The sequence below is a fragment of the Tamandua tetradactyla genome, chromosome 2 (assembly GCF_023851605.1).
Source record: "Tamandua tetradactyla isolate mTamTet1 chromosome 2, mTamTet1.pri, whole genome shotgun sequence".
In the NCBI taxonomy this organism is placed as follows: domain Eukaryota; kingdom Metazoa; phylum Chordata; class Mammalia; order Pilosa; family Myrmecophagidae; genus Tamandua; species Tamandua tetradactyla.
In genome coordinates, this window is record NC_135328.1 from 32,901,146 (window position 1) to 32,921,405 (window position 20,260).

The window sequence follows — 20,260 nt, forward strand, 5'->3', positions numbered from 1 at the left end:
AAATGAGGGGTAGAGCTAGGGCTTGAACCCAAGAGAACTGGCCCAGGGATGCCCTCTTAGCCACTGGACTGGACTGGTCTGTATGTCTTGGGTCCTAGCAATGACCCACTTGACAGACAGCCTCTCTGAGGCTCAAGGAAGTGAGGTCACTAACAGAAGGCTGCAGAGCTAGGAAGTGGCAAGGCAGGATTTGGACACAGGTTGATCTGATCCTCTCCTCCCACCAGCGGTCACCCCCCAACGCCCCCCCACCCACTCCTACTCCCCCCACCCCATCCCCCACCCCCACCTTAGCAGGGGAGGATTATCTCTGGAGGCCTCGGGGTCCTCTTGCAGGCTGGCCTCCACTGAGTAGTGGGGCCCCAAACTCCCCAGGGGCCCTCTCTCACTTCCCTCTAGATAGAAAGTCTCAGCACAGTTGCTAGAATGGCCAAAGCTGGTCTAGCTGGGAGATGGTTGCTTGGTGTCTCTCCATGGCCCACAGATTCAAATCCCATGGGGAATAGCCCAGGATCTAGCGCCGAGGGGACATCAGACTCATTTCCCATGCTTGGGCCCCTCATTGGCTCTAGGACTCACCCCTGAGACTCAGCCGTAGTTTTAGCTGAGAATCACTCGACACAGCTTGCCCAACCTGGATGGAGTCAGAAGTGCAATCCCCCTCCCCACCAAATCCCTCCATACAGGCCTCTCCCTGTCTGGGCATTTCAAGAAGTAACAGAAATTAATATGACACTCCCTACTATTTGAACACTTACTAAGCGCAAGACCCTGTACCATGGACTACAAATGTGATGCCTGATTTAATCTCCACAATCACCCCAAGAGAAATCTACTAGCACCCTCATTTTACAGATAAGGAAGCTTATCTCTCTTACACAGAGGGGAAGGGTCTTGTGTGGCCCAAGTCAAAGCCAGGACATGGCAGAGCTATGACTTGAACCCAGGCAATATGGCTCCAAGTCAGCGCTCTGAGGAAGGAGGGTGGAGAGGACTGACCGCTCAGCTTCGCCAAGGGTCCCATTTTCTCTCCCTGGTGACTGGACATGCCATCACCTACCCAGATTTCCTTGCAGAGCCATGGGCAAGCAGCCAGTATGAGAGTACACTTGCAGCACCATGCTCCAAGCTCCCATCTCTAACTACTGAGGAAATGGGCTCGGAGAAGGCAGGTGACCTGCCCGAAGTCACACAGCAGAACTTTCCTCCCTCAGCCCCCTGCCAGGCTCTGTCTAACCTGCTCCTCCAGACCCTCCTGGGGTTTAATGAAATATGAGTCTTTTTAGTCTCCTCTGGGGGACCTTGGCTCCAGCCAGCCCCCACTCCACACTGCTGTGTACTTACGATGAGGCCGGGGACTCCTGTGGGACCTGGCAGGCCCAGTTCACCCTGTAAAAAGAGAGAAATCAAAATGGTTACTCACACCACATCCCTCTGGAGCCCCTCCAGGCAGGCAGTGGGATCTCTGGGAGCTAACCAGGCCTCGTTCCTGACCACAGGCTCCAAGTGACCCTCCTGATACTGGTCCTACAACCTTCACTAGAATCTTACAGCCTGTGGCTCTCCACCACAGGCCTCCCTGGCCACCACCTCCCCTCGGGACCTTAAATCCCTCCAGAACCCCCCCAGGGACCAGCTACCAGAGCATTTAGCTCCACGCAGGGCACGTCTTAGCTGCATCCTGGTTTTGGATAAGACCCTCCTCCAGCTCTGCCACCAGCTCTCGACCTCTGTGAAATGGGGAGGCTGGACTTCCAAGTCCCACATCTTCTGTGAGTGTGAAAATATGGGCTGAATCCTGACTGTGGTAATGTCAATGTCAATGCCTGGTGTGATGCAATGTGACTAATCTGGAGGATGCATTCCACCCCCACCTTACAAGCGGGAAAGCTGAGAGGTTAAGTGATTGGCCCAAGGTCACATGCAAGGATACAGCACAGAGGTGGGAGCTCTTTCTCCCCTCAGCCGGGAGATGCTGTGGAGCCTTGGGGACCTTACATCCTCCACACCCCCACCCCAGGCTCTCGGGTTTCCTCCTCCCAGGCCTCAGTGGTGCTGGGGAGAGTTCTTGCCTGGGAGTTAGGAAAGGTGGTTCTAGGCCCAGGGGCCAAGGCCCTATATGGTAATGGCACGTTGATTGACTCCCCTCAGGCTCAGTTTCCTCATCACTAAAAGTGGACTTTCCACTGCTTGCACCAGAATACAGGTGGAGGGGAACTGGATCAAGCTCAAAATGCAAAGGTATGACTAAAATTAGGGGACTTTAGAAATCAAGATGACCAATGAAAATTGCCAACATCCTCCTGGAGGACTTGTTCTCCTCTATCTGGGCAATCCCAGAGCTAGAGAAAAGGAGACAGGGAGGTGAGAAATAGCCTTGGCTTTAAAAAGAGGAAATTGATACACAGTGATTTGCCCAAGGTCACCCAGCGACTTCGTGGCAGAGCTGGGATCAGACGTTAGGGATGCAATCCTCTTTCTTCTCCTCTAGGGCCATAAAAACATCCCTGCACTCCCCCAAGGAACCTTCCAGAGTGACATCACATATCGTAATGGCTAACCTAATAAGCAAAATAATTAAGGATCTGATTTCCCACCTTCAGAATGTCCTCACATCTTTTCTCATCCCAATTCCAATGCCACCTTTTCTAGGAGTCTTCCCTGTTCTTCCCTCTCTTTTCCACAGCACCCAGGACCTCTTCATTCCCCTCCAGCCCCCATCTCACTCTGCCTTGAGCAACTGACCAGAGAGACAGCCCGTGAACTCCTCCAGAGCAGGAACTGCCTCCTCTTTTCACCTAATGCCAGCTCCGCCCACTGAACTCTCACTGTGGGCTGGGGACCTTCCCTGCCTTTTCTCCTTACATTCTCACAGCCCTCTGAGGCTGGCATTCTGATCCTCGCCCTTCCCCCACCCCCCACTACCACCAATTTATAGATCAGGAAGCTGAGATTCAGAGAGGTGAGCAGTTCTGTCCAAGTTTTTCCTTCTGACAAGTGATGCAGGGGATTCAAACCCAGGCCCGTCTGGCTCAGGATCCAGGGCTTTCACCCCCAGGTTGGTCCTGGTGATCAGCTCTGGATCAGACCCAGGGCAGGGGCTTGGGGAGAATCTGTGGAATCAGTACCTGCTGAGGGACTTCTGCAGAAGGCATAGCTGGGCCCAGCTGCCCCTGCAGGAAGCCTCAGGGCACCCAGTCTCCCCACACCTCTGGGAGATGGGGGATAATGGCGGGGGGCCCAAGGGGCTCTGGACATGCTCTGCACCCCAGGCCAAGGACAGACTAGACAGCCTCCCCCACCTGAGCCTGAAGCCTGCGACAAGTTTAGCTCCCCAGGGCAGGCTGACCTGGCTCCTTCAGGGGACAGAATCCAGACCTCCAATTATTTACAAACTCAGTAAACACGGCTGGGGCAGAGACTCCGTTAGTACTCAGCTCTTCTTTCCAAACAGGGCTTGTAAACTGTCTGCTTCCCCAGATCACCGAGTGCCCATAAACATTTCTGTAGCTTTCTACAATGGTGGCTCTGACCCATGAGCCTTCCCAAGTCCTTGGGGCTGGAGCACAGACTGGGGCTTTAGGTCCAGGGTCTCAGTGGGCTGGGGGACTCTCCTAGGAGTGTGTGTTGGCAGGGGTGCAGTGGGTGGAAGCAGTGCACAAAGCATCCACAGCAGCTGGGAGCCTGGAGTTCAGAGAAGTCACGGAATTTGTTTAAGCATGCCCCGCTAGAGGTGGCAGGGCTAGGATCTGACCAGGCATGTCTGACCCCAAAACCTGGGCTCCTAAAACTTCCTGTGTATTTGGGGAATCACTTTCCTGTTCCCAAAGACTTGAAATACTTACAGGGTTTCCATCCAGTCCAGGAGGGCCTCTTTCCCCAAAGTCTCCAGGAAACCCCTGAGGGCATGAGAACAGACATCTGCAGGTTAGTGTTTATACCTGCAGGTGACTCTGATCCAGACCCCAGCAGGGGACATGAGGACAATGTCTAGACAATCTCACTTCCTTGGTTCTAGAAGAATCTGGACAACCAGTGAGATCCTGAGGTCACCATGTCTGGTCCTTTGTCCCTAATAAGGTCACCCCCTGCTCCCCAAAACACCTCCATACAAAGAGCTTCTAAGCAACAGCTGCTAAGGACAGACCTATTTGGCCTTCTTATCTACTCAGTCTCCAAAAAGATAATGGCACCTGGCTCTCCAGCATGGCAATGCCAATCTACCCATCTGAAACCAGCTCAGGGTGACGGAGAGGGAAGGACAAAAACTGGGGTCAGGGAGCCAGGTCTAGGCCTGGACCAGCCAACTTGCTGAGTGCTTTTAAGAGCATCCCCCACCTATACCCCAGTGGGCCTGTTTCCCTACTGGTCAAAGAGAGGAAGGTCTCCATGGCATTTCCCAGTTCAGACTTTCCAAAACTGTGCAAGTTCTGCCATTTGTGAAGTGACTTTCAGAAACTACCCCATGGAACTATGATCCCCATTTTGCAGATAGCAAAAGTGAGGCTCTGAAAATTGACAAGGTCTCACAAGATCACTCTGCTGGTGGATGTCAGCACTGTAGCCACAGGTGAGCTTCGGTAGCTCAAAAACAGGCTAGGTCACCCGCAGGCAGTCAGGTCTGGCCCTTTTACTTCTCCCTGAGTCTACTCTGAAAGCCACTCCATGCTCTCAAGGGAAAGAAGCAGCTGGAAAAACATCAGCTGCAGGGACGCCACTGGGAGCCAGCCAGGGGCACAGCGGGGAGCACCTCCATTCCCACTTCAAAAGGAAAAGAAAATCCTCAAGCATGGAGTTTGGGAAAACCCATTCCCTCCCACCTCCTTGAATTCAAAGTATTGCTCTTCCAGGGAAATTTAATAAAAAAACAGCACATGTTTTCCTGATGAAGGGAATGCCTGAACTGTTCAAATAATACAGATTCCTCATGTGGGATAATTGTGTTTCTGGTTTCTAAAGCTATTCAGGGAATCCACTGAGTATATTAAACCAGAAAGACCAAACTTAAAAACAAAAGCCAAATCGATTATAAAGTCTGCACTGGCTGAGCAAAGACCTTGAATTATATGTGTCCAGGCCATTAGTCTTCCCCTGCTTAGCAATCCTACTCCCTCCTAATCCCTCCTCTGTCAGGAAGCCCTCTTGGATTGGAAGACAGGGTGTTGCCATTCATCCCACAAAAGGGTGTGGCTTCATTCAGACACCAAAAGAAATGAAGAAATAGCCACGAGAGTGGAGCCAAGCTGGTCACTTTGCATGCAGCACTTCACTTGCTCTTGGCAACTACCTTGGAGAAGAAACAATTGGTCCCATTTAACAGACGGGAAAATTGAGGCTCAGAGAGGACAAGTCATGTGGATAAGGCAAGTCTGTGGCAGAGTGGGGCTCAGGACCCACCTCTCTGGCCTCTGTCATGTCTGTTTGAGCCTTGCACAGGCAAAGATGGCAGGCAGAGCTGCTCAAACATGTCCAGTTGATTTGAGAGGGTATATGGGGGTGTTGGGGTGGGGGTGAGGGGGGACAAGCAGTGGACATGCCCACACACCCACATGAGCATGCATACAGGCCTATCTCCAGAAGCACATCCGACCTCCCCAGCCTTTTCTTTCCCATCACATCCTTGGGATCTCCCCAGCAGAGTACAGCCTCACTCCAATTCAAGTAGATCCCTGTCACATCAGCCAGGTGGACTATGTCAGGGGAGCCCTCACAGGCATGGAGTTCCTGTTGGAGAAGCCCTAGCAGGACACGAGGGCAAACCCCTTGGAGGACAAGAGGGATACCATCCAGCCAGACACCTGGCCAACTTCATGCAGCCCACAGACTGTGCTCTGCTCTCCAAGTTCAGAGCCTAGAGATGGCCCAGAGATCAGATCTAGACCTGGCTTGCTTCTAGGCCAGCTGTATGACTTGGGCAGGCCTGGCACCCCAGGCTCCACTTGGCCCTCTGTGCTGCTCAGGTTGAGGTTGGGAGATCTTCAAGAACTCTTTCAGCTCAGCCCAAGCCCTAGAAAAGTCCTGGTAATAGGAGGCCTCTGCCTCAGCCCAGGAGCTCCATCCAGCCTTGGCAAGACAACGGAGACCTTAGCAGTACCCTCTGGACACCCACCCTGATAGCAATGCCCACTCAGACCCAGAAGCCCCTACACAGGTATCAACCCTCTGGGTCTGCATCAGAGGCCACTCCAGGCTGGCTTGAGGACCCAGGTGCCAGGCCTGCCTACCCTATGAGGCTTGGGAACCAGAGCAATCTGATGCCTCTCTAAGCCTGTTCTCTCTGCTGCACAGTGGGCATGCCATGAGCATGAAATGAGATGATGCATGGAAGTTAAGCCCTTATTGGCACAGGGCCAGCAGCAGCAATGTGATGGCACCTCTGAGATACAGGCAAGGGAGACACCATCAGAATGGTCAAAATCCTAAAGGATTCACTTGTACAGAACATAATGCAGCCAAAGGTAGGCCAGTGGGTCATGGACTGGTCCCACAATTATCGGACCCATTTTTGAGATGAAGAAACTGAGGTCCAGAGAGGTTAGGGAAATTGTCCAAAGTCACACAGCTGTTGAACAACAGAGTTGGGATTTGAATCTAGGCAGTCTGACTCCTAAGCCTGCTCCCTTAGCTGTGACTGGACACCAAATAAACAAAGTGGACCTGAGCAAGCTGCAGTGCCCCAAGTGCTCATCAGAGCCTTGTACTACTGGTGCTGAGGACTGGTTCCACCTCAGACATGTGGGGAGGCCTCAGGCCCTGGTCCCCAGTCACTGGCTTCAGTCTTCCTTCCTCTGGAGGGCTACAGTGGATGAACTCTGGGAATCTAAGGTTTAGAATTAAGTGCACAATGGTTAGGAAAAAAGATAGGAGATTTGAAAGTGTTGGAACAGACCTGTGACTGGAACAATCATAGATGGGCTAAGCTAGAAAGACCCTAGGAGCTCCTGGCCTTCACACCCAAGGCCCCACTGCCCCACCAGTTTGCCCCTCGCTCCACCACCAAGCAGCTCTGCTCACCCCAGGGCCCCCAATGCTTGCCCCTCTGGATCTCAGAGAGACAGCGGCTGAGCTGGACATGTGGCCCCCGCTGGTGCCCCATCTGCTTCCATCCGTCTGGCTGCATCTGCTTGTATCACACGCATGCCCACCCAGCCAGTCGGGCTGGGAACGGGGGCCATCCTCTGCAGGCCTGTGCTCTGAGATGCAGCAGCCTAGCCTGAGGCCCAAAGAATGAGCTCCACTCCCTGCCGGGGCCCCAGCCACGTGGTTTCTCCACTTCCCCAGGTCGGGCCCCTCTGGGGAACTGAACGCCTTGTACTTTGAACAAGGACCAGGAGGAAGCAGAACATGGCCCAGGGATGAGACTCCACTACTGTCTTGGCTAAAGCCATTCAGAGCAGAGCTGCAGACAAGGCTGGTCCATGTCACTGCATCCATGGCAGGATCCCCAGGACCAGAAGAGGCCTCTGAAGACCATCGGACCCAGCCCTCTGCCTCCAGGTAGTCCCTGCCCCAGAAGAGGTGATACTGGGGCAGGGGAAGCATGGAGCACCTGGAACACATAACTCGATAAACTCTGACTCAGTTCCCTGGCCTGCAAAATGATTATCTCTGCCTAATCCTCCTTAAAGAGCTAGGCTGAGGAAGACATTAGATGTTTACAATATTCACCTGGTAAGTTTTAACGTGCCATTGCTACACTAATTAGGGGCCAACGTGGGAATCTGTAATGATCTCCAGGAAGAGCCGACAGAAGAATCTGGGAGACTTCCTTATGATGCTTAAATTCTCCTGAGTCAGGAAGTTTCTGCACGAGTCTAACCTGCCTCTTCTGTACTGCACTTGAAACAGCTTAATTCTTGAGGTTCCTCAGCCCCCTTTTCTCACAGTACTGAGCATGTTTTCACCCTGCCCATTTGAAATCCACTAGGAAATCCACTCAAGTCATCTCAGGAAGCAAGGAGAAAATGGATAGGGAGAGGCCCCACAAGGATACGGCACCCAAAGCCTTGGGACAGTTCTGGCTCAAGGCTGGGGAGCTGGGAACCACACTGCCAGCTAAGAGCTCACCACGGCTAAGAACGACCACAGCTAAGGCCTCAGCTTCCTCACTTGGTTTTGCTCCCTGCTCCTAAAGCCTACATGCACCATATTAGAAGTCCTATTCAATTACGGCTGGGCTGAGTGGCCTTGGGCCAGTCCCAATCCAACCTGAGCTGGACGCCAAGGGGGTTGCCTTTTAGTTCAAAGCTTTCAAGTTTGCCTGCCTGCCTTGCTGCACAGGACTAGCCTTGCAGCCTGGCTAGGGCCACAGGAGAGGCTGTAAGTGGTGACTAGCCCTGCCAGGGACTGCAGAGGGCTTCGGAGTGGATTTTCTGAGAACAAGACAGGAGGATTCACTGCAATATCTTCCCAGCCCCCGGGACAGCTCCGTGGCTGGGAGGCAAAGCATAACCTTCAGCTGCAATTGACATTGAGCTGTGCCCTAAACACACCAGCACAGCTGAGGAGAAACCCCTCCAGGAGCTCCAGCCAAGTTTACAGCATCTTCTATCCAGACCCTTCATCAGGAAACCACAACACATCTCTCTTTCTAGCAGGAGATATGAGCAGGCAACTGTGAGGTGGAAAAATGGAAAGAGTCTTGAGGTTAAAGCCAAAATGCCCTATGTGAGAAGCATATTGGCAAATATATAGGTGAGACCATGAACTGGTCTTTCCTTCAGAAAGCTGAAGATGTGAACACAGAGAGAGGGATGTGGAAAGCACCCTGTACTAGTAAGCAAGGGTCCTGAACCTGACTCTGCCACCAATTTTCTGTATGACACTGGGTAAGAACCTGCTCTCTCTGGGCTAGGTTTGCTTATCTTTTCCGTCTGACATGTTATTACTAAGCCCCACAAGTTTGCTATTCCTTAACCTCTGACCTCCACTGCCTCCTTCTCAGGTCCTGCCAGCAAAAGATTCCCACACACCCACCTTCCAAGCTGGATACAGGGCTGCAGGCATGGGCCAGAGATTTTGCCTACTGGGGAGAGATTGACTACAGCAAAATTATCATTTTGCTGCCAGAAATGAGGCCAGCTGTGATCCAGAAGGAGAGAATGCAGCTCATTCTCCTGATGTTTCCTCTTGTTAACAAGTGCCTAGAAATCTCCTGGCCCAAGGCTTTGACAAGGAGGAAAAAACATTCATGGCAGGAGCACCCAACCCCACCAGGTGGAGCAAGGGGGCAGCAGTGCTGGGAACAGGCGAATGGCCCTAAAGAGCTCTGAGGAAGCATGTCGGCCGAGGGCACGGCAGCCTCAGAGGCATTCCTTGCTTGTCGGGTTGGAGAAGAAGCCAGGCCATGCCCAGGGTTCCACGGGTCTTGCCCTGTTTGAGCTTCATGGAGGAGGAACCCGACATGGCCAGGAAGGGCACACGTGACTTGAGTGACAGAGCAAAGCTCCAGGTAGCGAGGGTGGCCCAGGCCTGAAGAGTGTCATTGATTCTGGGATCTGCCAAGAGCTGCCCCCTCACCCAGGGCAGGGGAGGGTTTGGGAGAAACAGGCTGGGGAGGGGAGGGCCTTCAGACAAAACATTCTATGCTCTCGGGTCCTAAAGCTTTCAAGAAGAGGAGCCCCCGATTACTGAGCATTTACAGTCGTCCAGGTCCTCCATGTATAATTTCATTTCATCCCCGGAGGAGCTCTATCAGGAAGTCACTGTCTGTGGCAGCGCCCTCTGGATGCCCCCACAGACCCCGCCTTGTGGTGCCTACACCCGTCACGTCGTGTCGGGGTCTATGTGACCAATGGAACACCAGCGGTGACAGCGACTTTACAGGGTAAGTCACAAAAGCCATTGTAGCTTTGCCTCTCTCTCTCTGGGTGACGCCAGCCACCACGTCTGAGGCAACTTGAGCAGCTCAGGGGCTCCTGCCAATGGCCACGTGAGGGAGCAACATCAGAGGCAAGCCCCCCTGGCCCAGGGCGAACATGTAGACGGCTTCAGCCCCAGCTGATAACTCACCTGCAAACTTCCTGAGAGACCCTGAACCAGAACCCAACAGCCAAGCCAGACCCAGATGTCTGACTCTAAGAAACCGCTAGATAACAAATTGCTTTAAGACACAAAGTTTTGTTATATGGCAACAATAATTAATGCACCACTATTTAACCCCACTTTACAGATGAGAAAATCAAGGCACTAAGAGGAAAGTCGCTGTGCAGGGAGGGCAGAGCAGCATTTGAACCCTGGCCATCAGGGCCCTGAGTTCATGCAAGCAAATGCACGTCCTGATGCCATGTTGCACTGACTCATCTAATCTCCCCCAAACCTCTGAGGGGGTCACTGTTCTTAGCCCAATTTCACAGAGGAGGAAACCCGTTCAGAGAAGCTTCTCACTTTCTGTCATGGCTACGAGGAGGTGCAGTGGTTGTAAGCCTGGGTCCTGTTCCCCTCTGGGGCAGGCGCTGAACATTCTGGCTGAGTAGTTAGCTAACTCTGATGCTCAGAAGCCACAGAACCTTGGCCACGCCATTCATGTCTCCGAGCCTCGGTGTCCTTGTCTGCAAAGGGTCAGGGTTGAGCTCTCTGTGAGGCTCTCAGGAGAGTCTGAGCAAATCTCCCATGGGTGGCTCTGGAGGCGAGCCCAGGAGATGAGACAGAACCCAGCCATCAAGTCACCCACATCACTGCTGAGAAAGTCCCCCAGACCGAGATAAGAGGAAGAGACAAAGAGCAGGCTGGGTGGGAGCGCGGGGCCTGGGGTGCATGTGCAGAGCCCGCCCTGGTTCAGGACCCCTGAGGAGGCCTGGCCCCGTCCACCCTGGCTCAGGACCCCCCTGAGCAAGACCTCTACTGCAGGGGCTGCATTTTCCAGTGTGGTTAGTGATTCATAATCGTCAGATCATCCAGTTCTAAATAATGGGCCCTCAGAGATCATTTCAGTTAACCACCCCCCACTCTGCAACTTAAACTTTGGGAAACCAGACCCAAAGAGATGAAGCCATTGGCCCAAAGTCACAGAGTACAGAGAGCCTCACCCAGCTGGGAACTGCAAAGAGGAAAAATGACTCATGTTATTTATTGAGCACTTACTAAGTGGCAAGTACACTGACCCTTTGAGCTGAAAACTATTATCCCCAGAGGGTTTCCAAGCATGTTCCTGCCCAAGGACCTTTGTGCCTGCTGTTCTTTCAGCCTGGTCGGCTCGTGCCCCAGCAGCCATAGGGCTCCTTTCCTCACCTCATTCAGGCACCCCACGAAGAGTGAACTTGTCAATCAGGACATCCCATAACAACCCACAGCAACCTGCACCCTAAGCACTCACTGTCTCCACAACTGATTCTCTTTCTCTTAGCATCCAGCACCATCTGATAGTCATTTAATCATTCATTCTTCCATTTTCCATTCAATCATTGTCTGTCTGGCTATCTGCCCCATAGACTGTTCACCGCTCAGCACCAAGCACCATGCCTGTCTATAGAAAGCACTCAATAGTCACAAAATGAGTGAGCAGGCAAATGTTTGAAGCTCCTTGCCCGAGGTCAAGGGGCCAGATTCAGGCACCAGCCCAGCCCTCAGACACCTGAGCCTTACCCTGAAGCCGAAGCATTGGCTCCTGATCCCTACCCACTTCTAGGTGCCCCTCCATTGGCTCCCTGAGGCCAGGAGCAGAAGCTCTCTTTTCTTTGTATCCCTCCCCCACCATCCAGCCCCCAGGGGCCAACTCAATACCCTGTAACAGATAAGGTACCAGTGAACATATCTGTCAACCAAAGAGTCCTAGACACCCCCCTTTCTTCTTGCCCTGGCTCCATCACCAGTTGTTTCTCTAGTTCTAATCCCCTGCCTCCTCATTCCCCACCTCCCTCCACTGGCTGCTCCAGCCAACCAACAGACATGAAAAGAAGCCACAACCCCTATTTACATGCCTCCCATGATGGAGACTTCACTTCCTCCTGTAACATTACCCTGTAACTTTGGTTTTCCTTCTCTGCAACAACTCTTCAGCAATTTGAAGACAGTGTCCCTGGAGCAGGTCCACTTCTCCAAGGTTGTTACACCTGACACAGTTTCAGGTGACACTACTTTTGACAGGTACCTGGAGACCAGTAAGTAGGGCTCAGCTCTCTATCCCAGGGTAGTGGCAGGTTCAGGGAGCACCCTCCCTTCAACCCATCCATTCCCCTGCCTTCAGGCCCACTGGCTTCCAAGCCAGGTAGGATGCTGCAGGCAGTACAGGAGAGGCCAGAAGTGAAGATCTTCTTCTCGAACTTCCCTCCTATTTCAGTCTTGCTACTGGGAAGTTCTACTTTCCATCTAACCTAAATCCTGATTGACCTACAAGTATTCCAAATTGTGGTTTGGCTTCTACAAAATCCAAACTCTCCCAGGTTTTGTGAGGACTTCATCCTCGACCCCCCAAGAAGTCCTCAGTGGTGGCTGTCCCAGGCTGCTTGCCCCTCTCCCCGGAGCCCAAACCACAGTCTCTTCTCCATCAACCACAAGCAGAGCGAGGCCCAGACCCACGGCTGGCAATGGTCCTGAGTCTGAGGGCTGGCTCTCAGGGCAGTGACACAGAGCCCCAAGCTACCAACAGGGGCCAGGCCTGGAAAAGGAGGCCTCAGCTATAGGCCTGGCTCAGCCTCAGCCGGTCAGTGGGACGCTGGCTGGACATGTCACTCTGCCTCTCGGCGCCTTGGTTTCCCCTTCTGGGTAAGGAGATGACTATCTGGGTAAGACAAATGACTTTCCTTCCAGGCTAAGAGCCTAGGGAATCTGCTTTATAACATTACACCAACGAGTAACACTGAGTGGTGGTTTGGGGCTACAGGAAAGATCAAAGGCCATGGAGATAACCCAGCTGAGTACAAATCCTGGCTCTGTTCTTTAATCATTGTGATTAACCTCCCCCTGCCTCGCCTTTCTCTTCATGCCCTGCAGACGCCCAGACAAGAGGAAAAGTCGTCTTTTACCACAATGGAGCATCATGCACAAAACTGGTGGACTGGGGCTTACTTCTGAGTTTCTCTTAGGGTCACATCCTGCTGTGGGTCTGCCCCCATGCCCCCTGTCCTTTCGCTTCCTGTGTACCGAGCAAGACTGGACAGAGCCAGGGTAATGCCAAGGCAAACTGGAGACTGAAGGTTCTCTGGGATGGGAGTACAGTCGCCTGGCCTGGCTAAGACCCCCAGTCACAGCAGGCCCACGGATACAAATACCCCAGACTGAAGCCCCCAGACACAGAGATGCACAGCAGAGCAGTTGCTGCCCACAGAGAAAGGGATGAAGCCAGAGGGGCCTAGAGCCTGCAGAGCACCCCAGGCCCAGCCAGGCAGCAGCCACACAGCCATTCTGGCAGTAGGACGCATGGCCCAGGCAGCTCCATACACCAACACATATACTCAAAGCAGAGCCACAGCCAAGCAGAGAGAAGCAGAAACTGCCCAGGCCGCAGGTGGACGAGGCAGTGTGGCCAGTAGGAGATCGGGTTCACCCATAGAGTCTGCATAATAGACACGGAAAATCTTTACCGGCCTACCCATCTTGCCCCTCTTGCCAGGAACGCCAGGTGGACCCTGTAGGGGAGAGACAGGGGAGAGGTCAGGACAGGGCTCAAGTGGGGATAGTCAGGATTACACCAAACCAGCCCCAGAACTGCCCACAGGAGGGTGTCACAGAAGGCCCAGAGTACATGCCACATAAACAGTAGGTGTCAGTTACATGCACACTGGGGAGATGGTCCTTGTAGTCTGTAGGGGTGGGGTTTGCACTTGCCTATGCTAGAGAAATGTGTAAGAAAGGAACCCAGGGCTCCCAGTATTCAGCAGATGCTCAATAAATGTTCCTTCTCATGTTTTCCTAAGATCCATGATACCCAACTTATTTATAAGGTTACAACCGAGTTCCCAGCTCTGGGCTCAGGTCGGCAGGGGACAGGGAGGAAGGTCCAGAGGCTCCCAACCCGGGGATTCCTGGTGGACATGAAGGTTAGGTCGTGGGTCTGTGCAAAGCTCCTACCCATCCCCTGGGTTCCTGCGACTTAGGTACTTGGCCAGGAAGGCTGGGGCATCTCAGGAATCCTAGCATCCATGCCCACTCCTAAGACCCTAAGCCAGACCTCTATCTCCTCAAAAGAGCTACTTCCCTCAGTGTCCCATCTCTTCATGGATCTCAGGGCTCAAGCCAGAGACCTAGGTACCCACCCAAGTACTCATCCCAGCCTCTCCCTCTCTCATCCTTCACATGCCCCCTCCAGCTCCACTGCCTCCAGCCAGGTCCAGCTACCCTCTTGCCCTTGGGCTCCCGTAATAGCCACCAATGGGTCTTCCTGTCTTCACTGCCCCAAACCCAACCACATTTTAACACAAGCAGAGTGATGATCTGTCTAAAACAGAGGTCAGCAAACTTTTTCTGGGAAGGACCAAATAGTGAATGGTTTTGGGTTTGTGGGCCCCACAGTCTCAACCGGTGGCTTCAACCAGTAGGCAGGGCTGTGTTCAATAGAACTTTATTAATAAAATAGCTGACTATCTGGATTTGACCCAGAGGGCATGGTTTGCAAATGCCTGATCTAAACATAAAGTGGGCCTGTTTTTCATTTGCTCTAAGTCCCTCAGGGGCTGACCTTACCCTCAGACGAGAGTTCCTCTCCTGACCCGGGGAAGCTTGTCCAGGCCCCCTTCAAGCCTTGTCCCTCACGGCTCCTGCTCCCTCCCTCACTCTCCCTCGCCCTCTCCCTCTCTCAGGGCTCTGACTGCATTGGCCACTAAACTTCCCGAGGTATCGAACATCCCTGTCTTTGTACTCCCTGTTCCCCAAGCCTGGAACACGTCTGCTTTGACTTGTTCCCGTAGCAAACCCCTACTTAGCTCAAGGGTCACCTCCTCCAGGAGGCATTCTGTGACTCCTCCAGGTGGCACCTGGCAGGCTCAGCCATGTGTTGACCGAGGAGTGGGCTGGGTGAGCGAACCGACCAAAGCAAGCATACTCACGCGCTCTCCGACGGACCCCGGCAGGCCAAAGAGCCCTGGGAGTCCTATGTAGCCCTAGGAAAGAGCGGAAGGGGGGTCAGAGGGGCCAAGTGATGGGGTGTAGCTAGCCCAACCTCCCCCAAGCCCGCCTTCCACTACCCCCTCACGCCTGGCCCTCCTTCCTCACTGGAGGCAGTGGCAGTTCCGGTGACTCCGCGACGACATAGGCCTTGAGGCAAGTGTATATGCCCACGGACTGCATGGTGCTGGCTTCCACGATGTAGTCCAAAGGCACATACCCTCACGCCAGGGAAGGGCGGGCACTCGCAAGCGGGGGGCCTGCCCCGCACCAGTGGCTCCAGGACCTGCGGAAGGAAGCTCTTGGCCGGGGTGAATGCTAGAATGGCACTGGGTCCTCACCACCCCCAGGGATGCTTGCAGCTGCCTGTGGTTTCTGCAATACCTGCTCAGCCTCAAAGGCCCTGGTCATGGGGCTTATATCCACCCCTAGCCACCTGAGCCCCAGGGGTCCCAGCAGCCACCAGCCTGTCATACTGATGATGGGGGTGGGAGGCGGCCTGGCTGGTACCGAGGTCTCTGTGCACATACTGCTGCAATAAGCCCTCACAAGGATCTTGCAGACTGGCTGGTATCCTCCCTGTCTCCCCTCCCCCTGCCACTGCACAGAGGAGGAAATTGAGGCTCAGGAGATAAAGCAACCCAACTAGTCAGTGGTAGAGCTGGGAAGCAAACCTACGTCCAGCTGACCCTAAAGCCTGAGCTTGTACAGCGCCAGCTGCCTCCTTTCTTCCCATCCCCAGCCTTTGTTCATCCTGTCCCCTCCACCAGGGACATGTGATTCCCACGCCTCATGCTTGCACGGCTAAATCTCCCAAAGCCCAGCTCTAATGCTCTGTCCTCTGGCAGGGCATTCCTGATGCCCCAAACCAAAAGCAACCCCTAACCCCCTCCCCTGCCATATACACACCACTATCCTATTTGCATTAACATCTTCTCCCTCATGTCTTCCTTCTCTGTGGCCATGTTTCATGTCCTCATTAGCCTGAGAACTTCTCTAGGACAAGACCTGCACAGGGCTCTCACCACTATCAGCACTCCCTAGAGGTCTGTGGAATGTGTTAATAATAATTACAAAAGATAACCTTTACTGAGTGCAGACTCTGTGCCAGGCACAGTTCCAAGGGGTCTGCAGGCATTAAAACCTTGGCTGTGTTTTCTCGGCTCTACCCTAGCAAAGAGGTGTTACCAGTCTCCTGCCAGTAGAGGTGAGGAACTTGCCAGCCATGCAGCTGGATTCTGGTAGAGCTGGCGTGTGCATTCACATCCTCTGATGCCCGGGCCTGGGTCCCACCCGCTGTGCCACACAGTCTCCCACAGACAAGCAGCCAGTGAAGGCTCCCAGTGACTCCTCCCTCGCTGGAAGTCCAGGGGTCACAAGGTCTCCTCCTTGTTGTCCCATGCAATTAATACCGACAATCCTCATGACTGACCATTTACTGAGTCTGATAAGTAGGGCTTATATCCCTGATTGACAGGTGAGAGACAAGCCCTGAGAGGCCCAGAGGTTTTCCCGGAGTCTCCACCACTGGCTGACAGCAGAGTAGTTGTCAAAGTCAGGCATCCCCAGGGATCTGCCTATTTTATAAATATGAAACTGGCAGTGGTAGCGTCTGGAGGACAGCTTGGGCCAGCCTGAGTCCAGCCAGGCTGCCAAGGTCCCTGTGACCTGCAGGAGACAGGAGCACAGGGGCCAGAGCCGGCCTTTCTCCACATATAGCCTCAAGATGCTGTGAGCACGGCAAATGTCGAGTGGCTCCAGATGTCACTGACTCATCTGGCTCCCCCTGGCCTTGGGGAGACCTTCTCCCTGGGTCCAGAAGACCCTGTTGGAGCCCCAGCTCATGGAAGCAGCTGGATAAAGGAAGGGAGGCCCAGCATCCTAGGACAGGAGCCTTCTCAGCCCCTCATATCATAATAACATCCTGGGGAACTTGCCTCCCTGCCCACTCATCCACTTCCTGGACACTGTCCTAATGGGCACCCAGTATGTTCCAGGGATTAGGGAGAATCTGCAGCCATTCTGACCTCTCCTTCCCACCAGGGTATAAATAAAATAGCTTTGGCTGAAGAGCAGAGGACACATCATGCATGACCTGCCCCAGACAAGGTCTGTGTGACCCATTTGCAGAACCGACCCCAGGCCCAGGACACTTGAGTCCTCTTCCCAGCCCCACCTCAATTGTGCACTCTGCTGGGCCCACTTGGTCTCTACCATGAACCCAGTTTTCTTGTACACAGAAGAGAGAATTCCACAGATCATCTCTTAGGCTTTTGAATGCTACTTATTCTCATCCAATTCACCCGGAACCTTCTCTACCTCCCCCTAGTTCTCTTGGGAGTCCCCATTCGGCAGCCCATCCTCAGTGGTGCTTGCTTTCAAGTTCCTACCATCCCCATAACTACGCTAGTGGTAGAAATGGACATCATCCCCCAATGTGAAGATGGGTAAACTGAGGCCCCAGGGTTTATTCCAGGGGGGATGGAAGGCAAAGGAGGCCCGGCTGCTCTGGTAGCCTGTAAGCCTGGCAGCATTCACCTGCTGGCACCACCGCCTCCAAAAAGGGTGCTCTCCTCCTACCCAGGCCTCAGTCGGAGGGCAGGATGAAGGCGTCCAAGATTACAGGCAATTCAAGCGGCCCCAGCATGGGATCCCAGGTCCCTTGGGATGTGCTGGGACCACGACAAGCAAATGCCTGTTTGTTTGCAGGTGGACCACGGCCAAGTCCCCAGCAGACCCCCTGCTGCACAGCCACAGGGATCAAGACAGCTTCTCAGGCTCGAGGGTCCCCTATCATGCAGCCTTCCTGCTGCCCCTCCACTTTCCAGAGGGCACTCAGAGGGGAGAGCCTTGGCACCAGCCCACCAACAGGCCATGGGTGGCGGACTCACAGCCCTAACCTCCCACTGGGCCTGCTGGAGAGACAGGTGATGTCCACTCAGGGCCCACCAGTGTGGCACTTGCCAAGAACCACTTACCCGGCTGCCTTTGGGGCCAGGGTCTCCTACTGGTCCAGGTAACCCCTGAAACACAAAAGACAGAGGGGCGAGGACATATGGAGACGTTCTGCCTGCCACCAACAACAGGCGCAAGTTCTGTCTCCTGTGGGCCTCGAATGCCCCATCTGTAAAATGAGGGTGGAGGTCAGACTGGTGGTCTTTAAACTAGCATCCCCATAACCCTAGCCCCAGGGTCCCAGGGAGGAGCCTCAGGAGACCTAACCCCACAGAACTAGACCCCTCTTCCATCTGTTCTGTCTTGAGCAGCCCTGTGCCACTGCCTTCCAGGAGAGGGTTCCTTGGTCCAGACCCACGGTAGCCCTTCCTTCAGGGCCTGCCCAGCTACAGCAGCTCCCTAGCCCCCAGGCTTGCTGCCTCCCTCTGCCTGGGGGAACCCATAGCCATCTCCACACCACCAGGGCTTCCGGAAGCCATATACTGCACCTGCCTGCCAGGGTAACCTTTGGCCCCTGGGCTGCCCTCAGGTCCTGGCCGTCCCTGCAAAGGAACAGAGAGGCACATGAGGGAAGGAGAGACCCTGACCACTTTCAGATGACAATGGACAAAGAGAGGGGCAGGAAGGTGAGAAGGAGCAGGAGGAAAGGGAAGCCACCAAGTCCACCCCTCTGAGAAGCTGGTCAACCCGGCTTGAGGGACCAAACCCCCTCTACTTATAACCTAGGAATAAGAATACATGGACGCCTGGCTGGCCCTTCCATTCTGGCAGAGGCTGCTGTTTTACTTGGGCCAGGATGGTCAAAAATTCCTGCAAACCCCATGGTGGAGCGTCTAAATTCCCCTAATATCACCCAGAACAGGCCAGCTATTCATGGCTCTGACCAAAGCTGAGCAAACCATGCCAACTCTGGGTGGGCGCAGCCTCTGGCTCTTGCAGGCAGCTGTTTGGGGGAGGGGACTGGAGAGGGTGGGGGGCCCCCAGGCCTGGCTGTGGGGCTCTTTCAGCATGGAGCAGGCCCTCACCTGTTCTCCGGGGTGCCCTGCCGGTCCAGGATAGCCCTTGTGGCCCTGTGGGGAAAGAGAGCCGCGTAAGGCAGGGAGGCTGCCCCTGGGTCGGTGGATAACAGAGGCCCAGCCTCCCGGCCTGTTTCCTCCAGCCTGGACACACTATGTCAGGGATGTAGTATGTGGTCAGTAAGTGCTCACTGAGGGGAGGCATGTAACAAGTCAGGCTTAGCAGATTTTTAAGCTTTTATCTTTTCCAGTTCTTGGGGATTGCTCGCTGCTTCAGCAGGGCCTGGGGGCTGAACTGGGATGCAATAACCATGGCAAAGGGCAGCCTGGCCCAGTGGTGCAGGTGCCAGGAGGTAGAGTAGAGAGATCTGTCAGTGGGTGGATGGAGCAAATAGGACCTGACAGTCTAGATTATGTCCAACCACCATGTGATGTGTCAGAAAGCCCTATCAGAAAAGAGCTCACTTATGTATCAATAAAGTTATTAACCAAAATAGTGCTCTCCCTTCCTCCCACTGGGCCCAGCTCGAGAGGGGTTCTGGCAATGCCCCAGTACCAAGCCTGACCCATCTGTCTCCACGGTCCAACATATGTGCAGGCTGTCCTGAGAATCAAAACGAGTGTTTCGGGGGGATGGGGGGCATTTCATTAGTGCTAGGAGGTCTTGGAGGGAAACCCTAGACTTCATGCTTTAATCAGCTTAGGACTGCTGGGAAAATAAGATAGCTGGATTTCCATTTCCAGTGAGACCACACTGATCCCCAGGAGACTTCCTCCTAGAGGGAGCTCTGGGCTTGTTTTAGACATGGTTCCTGGCTTATTAGGAAACTTTAGATGGGTTACTGCCCTTCTCTGGACCTCAGATGATGGAGTTAGGACTATAATACCCCTCTAGCGCTGATGTTATAGAGTCCTAAAACTCCCCCAGAGGGAGATACAGGAAGACCCTAAAACATATACAGGCAGATGCCTGTAGACCTTTTTAGGTACTCCCATTTACAGAGAGCTTCCCTGGTACCTAGGACTGTATCTCCATGATCTTACCTGGTCCTTAAAACAGTCAGATAAGGGGGTGGACAGGGGAGATCATCACCTCCTATTTACAGAGAGAAAACCAAGTCTTGGGGAGCTCAAGCCACTTGCCCTAAGTCCCACCGGTAAGGAGCAGCAGATGACATCATACCACCACATCTCCCTGACACCGGGGGCCATGCTCAAGCCTTGCAAGCATCCCCTGGCATGCACGGTTC

At 53.8% G+C, this 20,260-nt stretch overlaps 1 protein-coding gene across 1 annotated transcript in view; it reads right to left on the reverse strand.

Annotated features, from left to right (window-relative positions):
* Positions 1 to 20,260, reverse strand: part of COL27A1 (collagen type XXVII alpha 1 chain) — a 155,980-nt gene that overhangs the window by 91,870 nt on the left and 43,850 nt on the right. The window contains exons 8-14 of the mRNA XM_077142432.1: positions 19,020 to 19,064; positions 18,483 to 18,536; positions 18,018 to 18,062; positions 14,982 to 15,035; positions 13,521 to 13,565; positions 3,846 to 3,899; positions 1,345 to 1,389 (exon numbers count right to left, since the gene is read on the reverse strand). Of these exons, the coding sequence (XP_076998547.1) occupies positions 1,345 to 1,389; positions 3,846 to 3,899; positions 13,521 to 13,565; positions 14,982 to 15,035; positions 18,018 to 18,062; positions 18,483 to 18,536; positions 19,020 to 19,064 (342 nt within the window). The remainder of the gene's footprint in view (positions 1 to 1,344; positions 1,390 to 3,845; positions 3,900 to 13,520; positions 13,566 to 14,981; positions 15,036 to 18,017; positions 18,063 to 18,482; positions 18,537 to 19,019; positions 19,065 to 20,260) is intronic.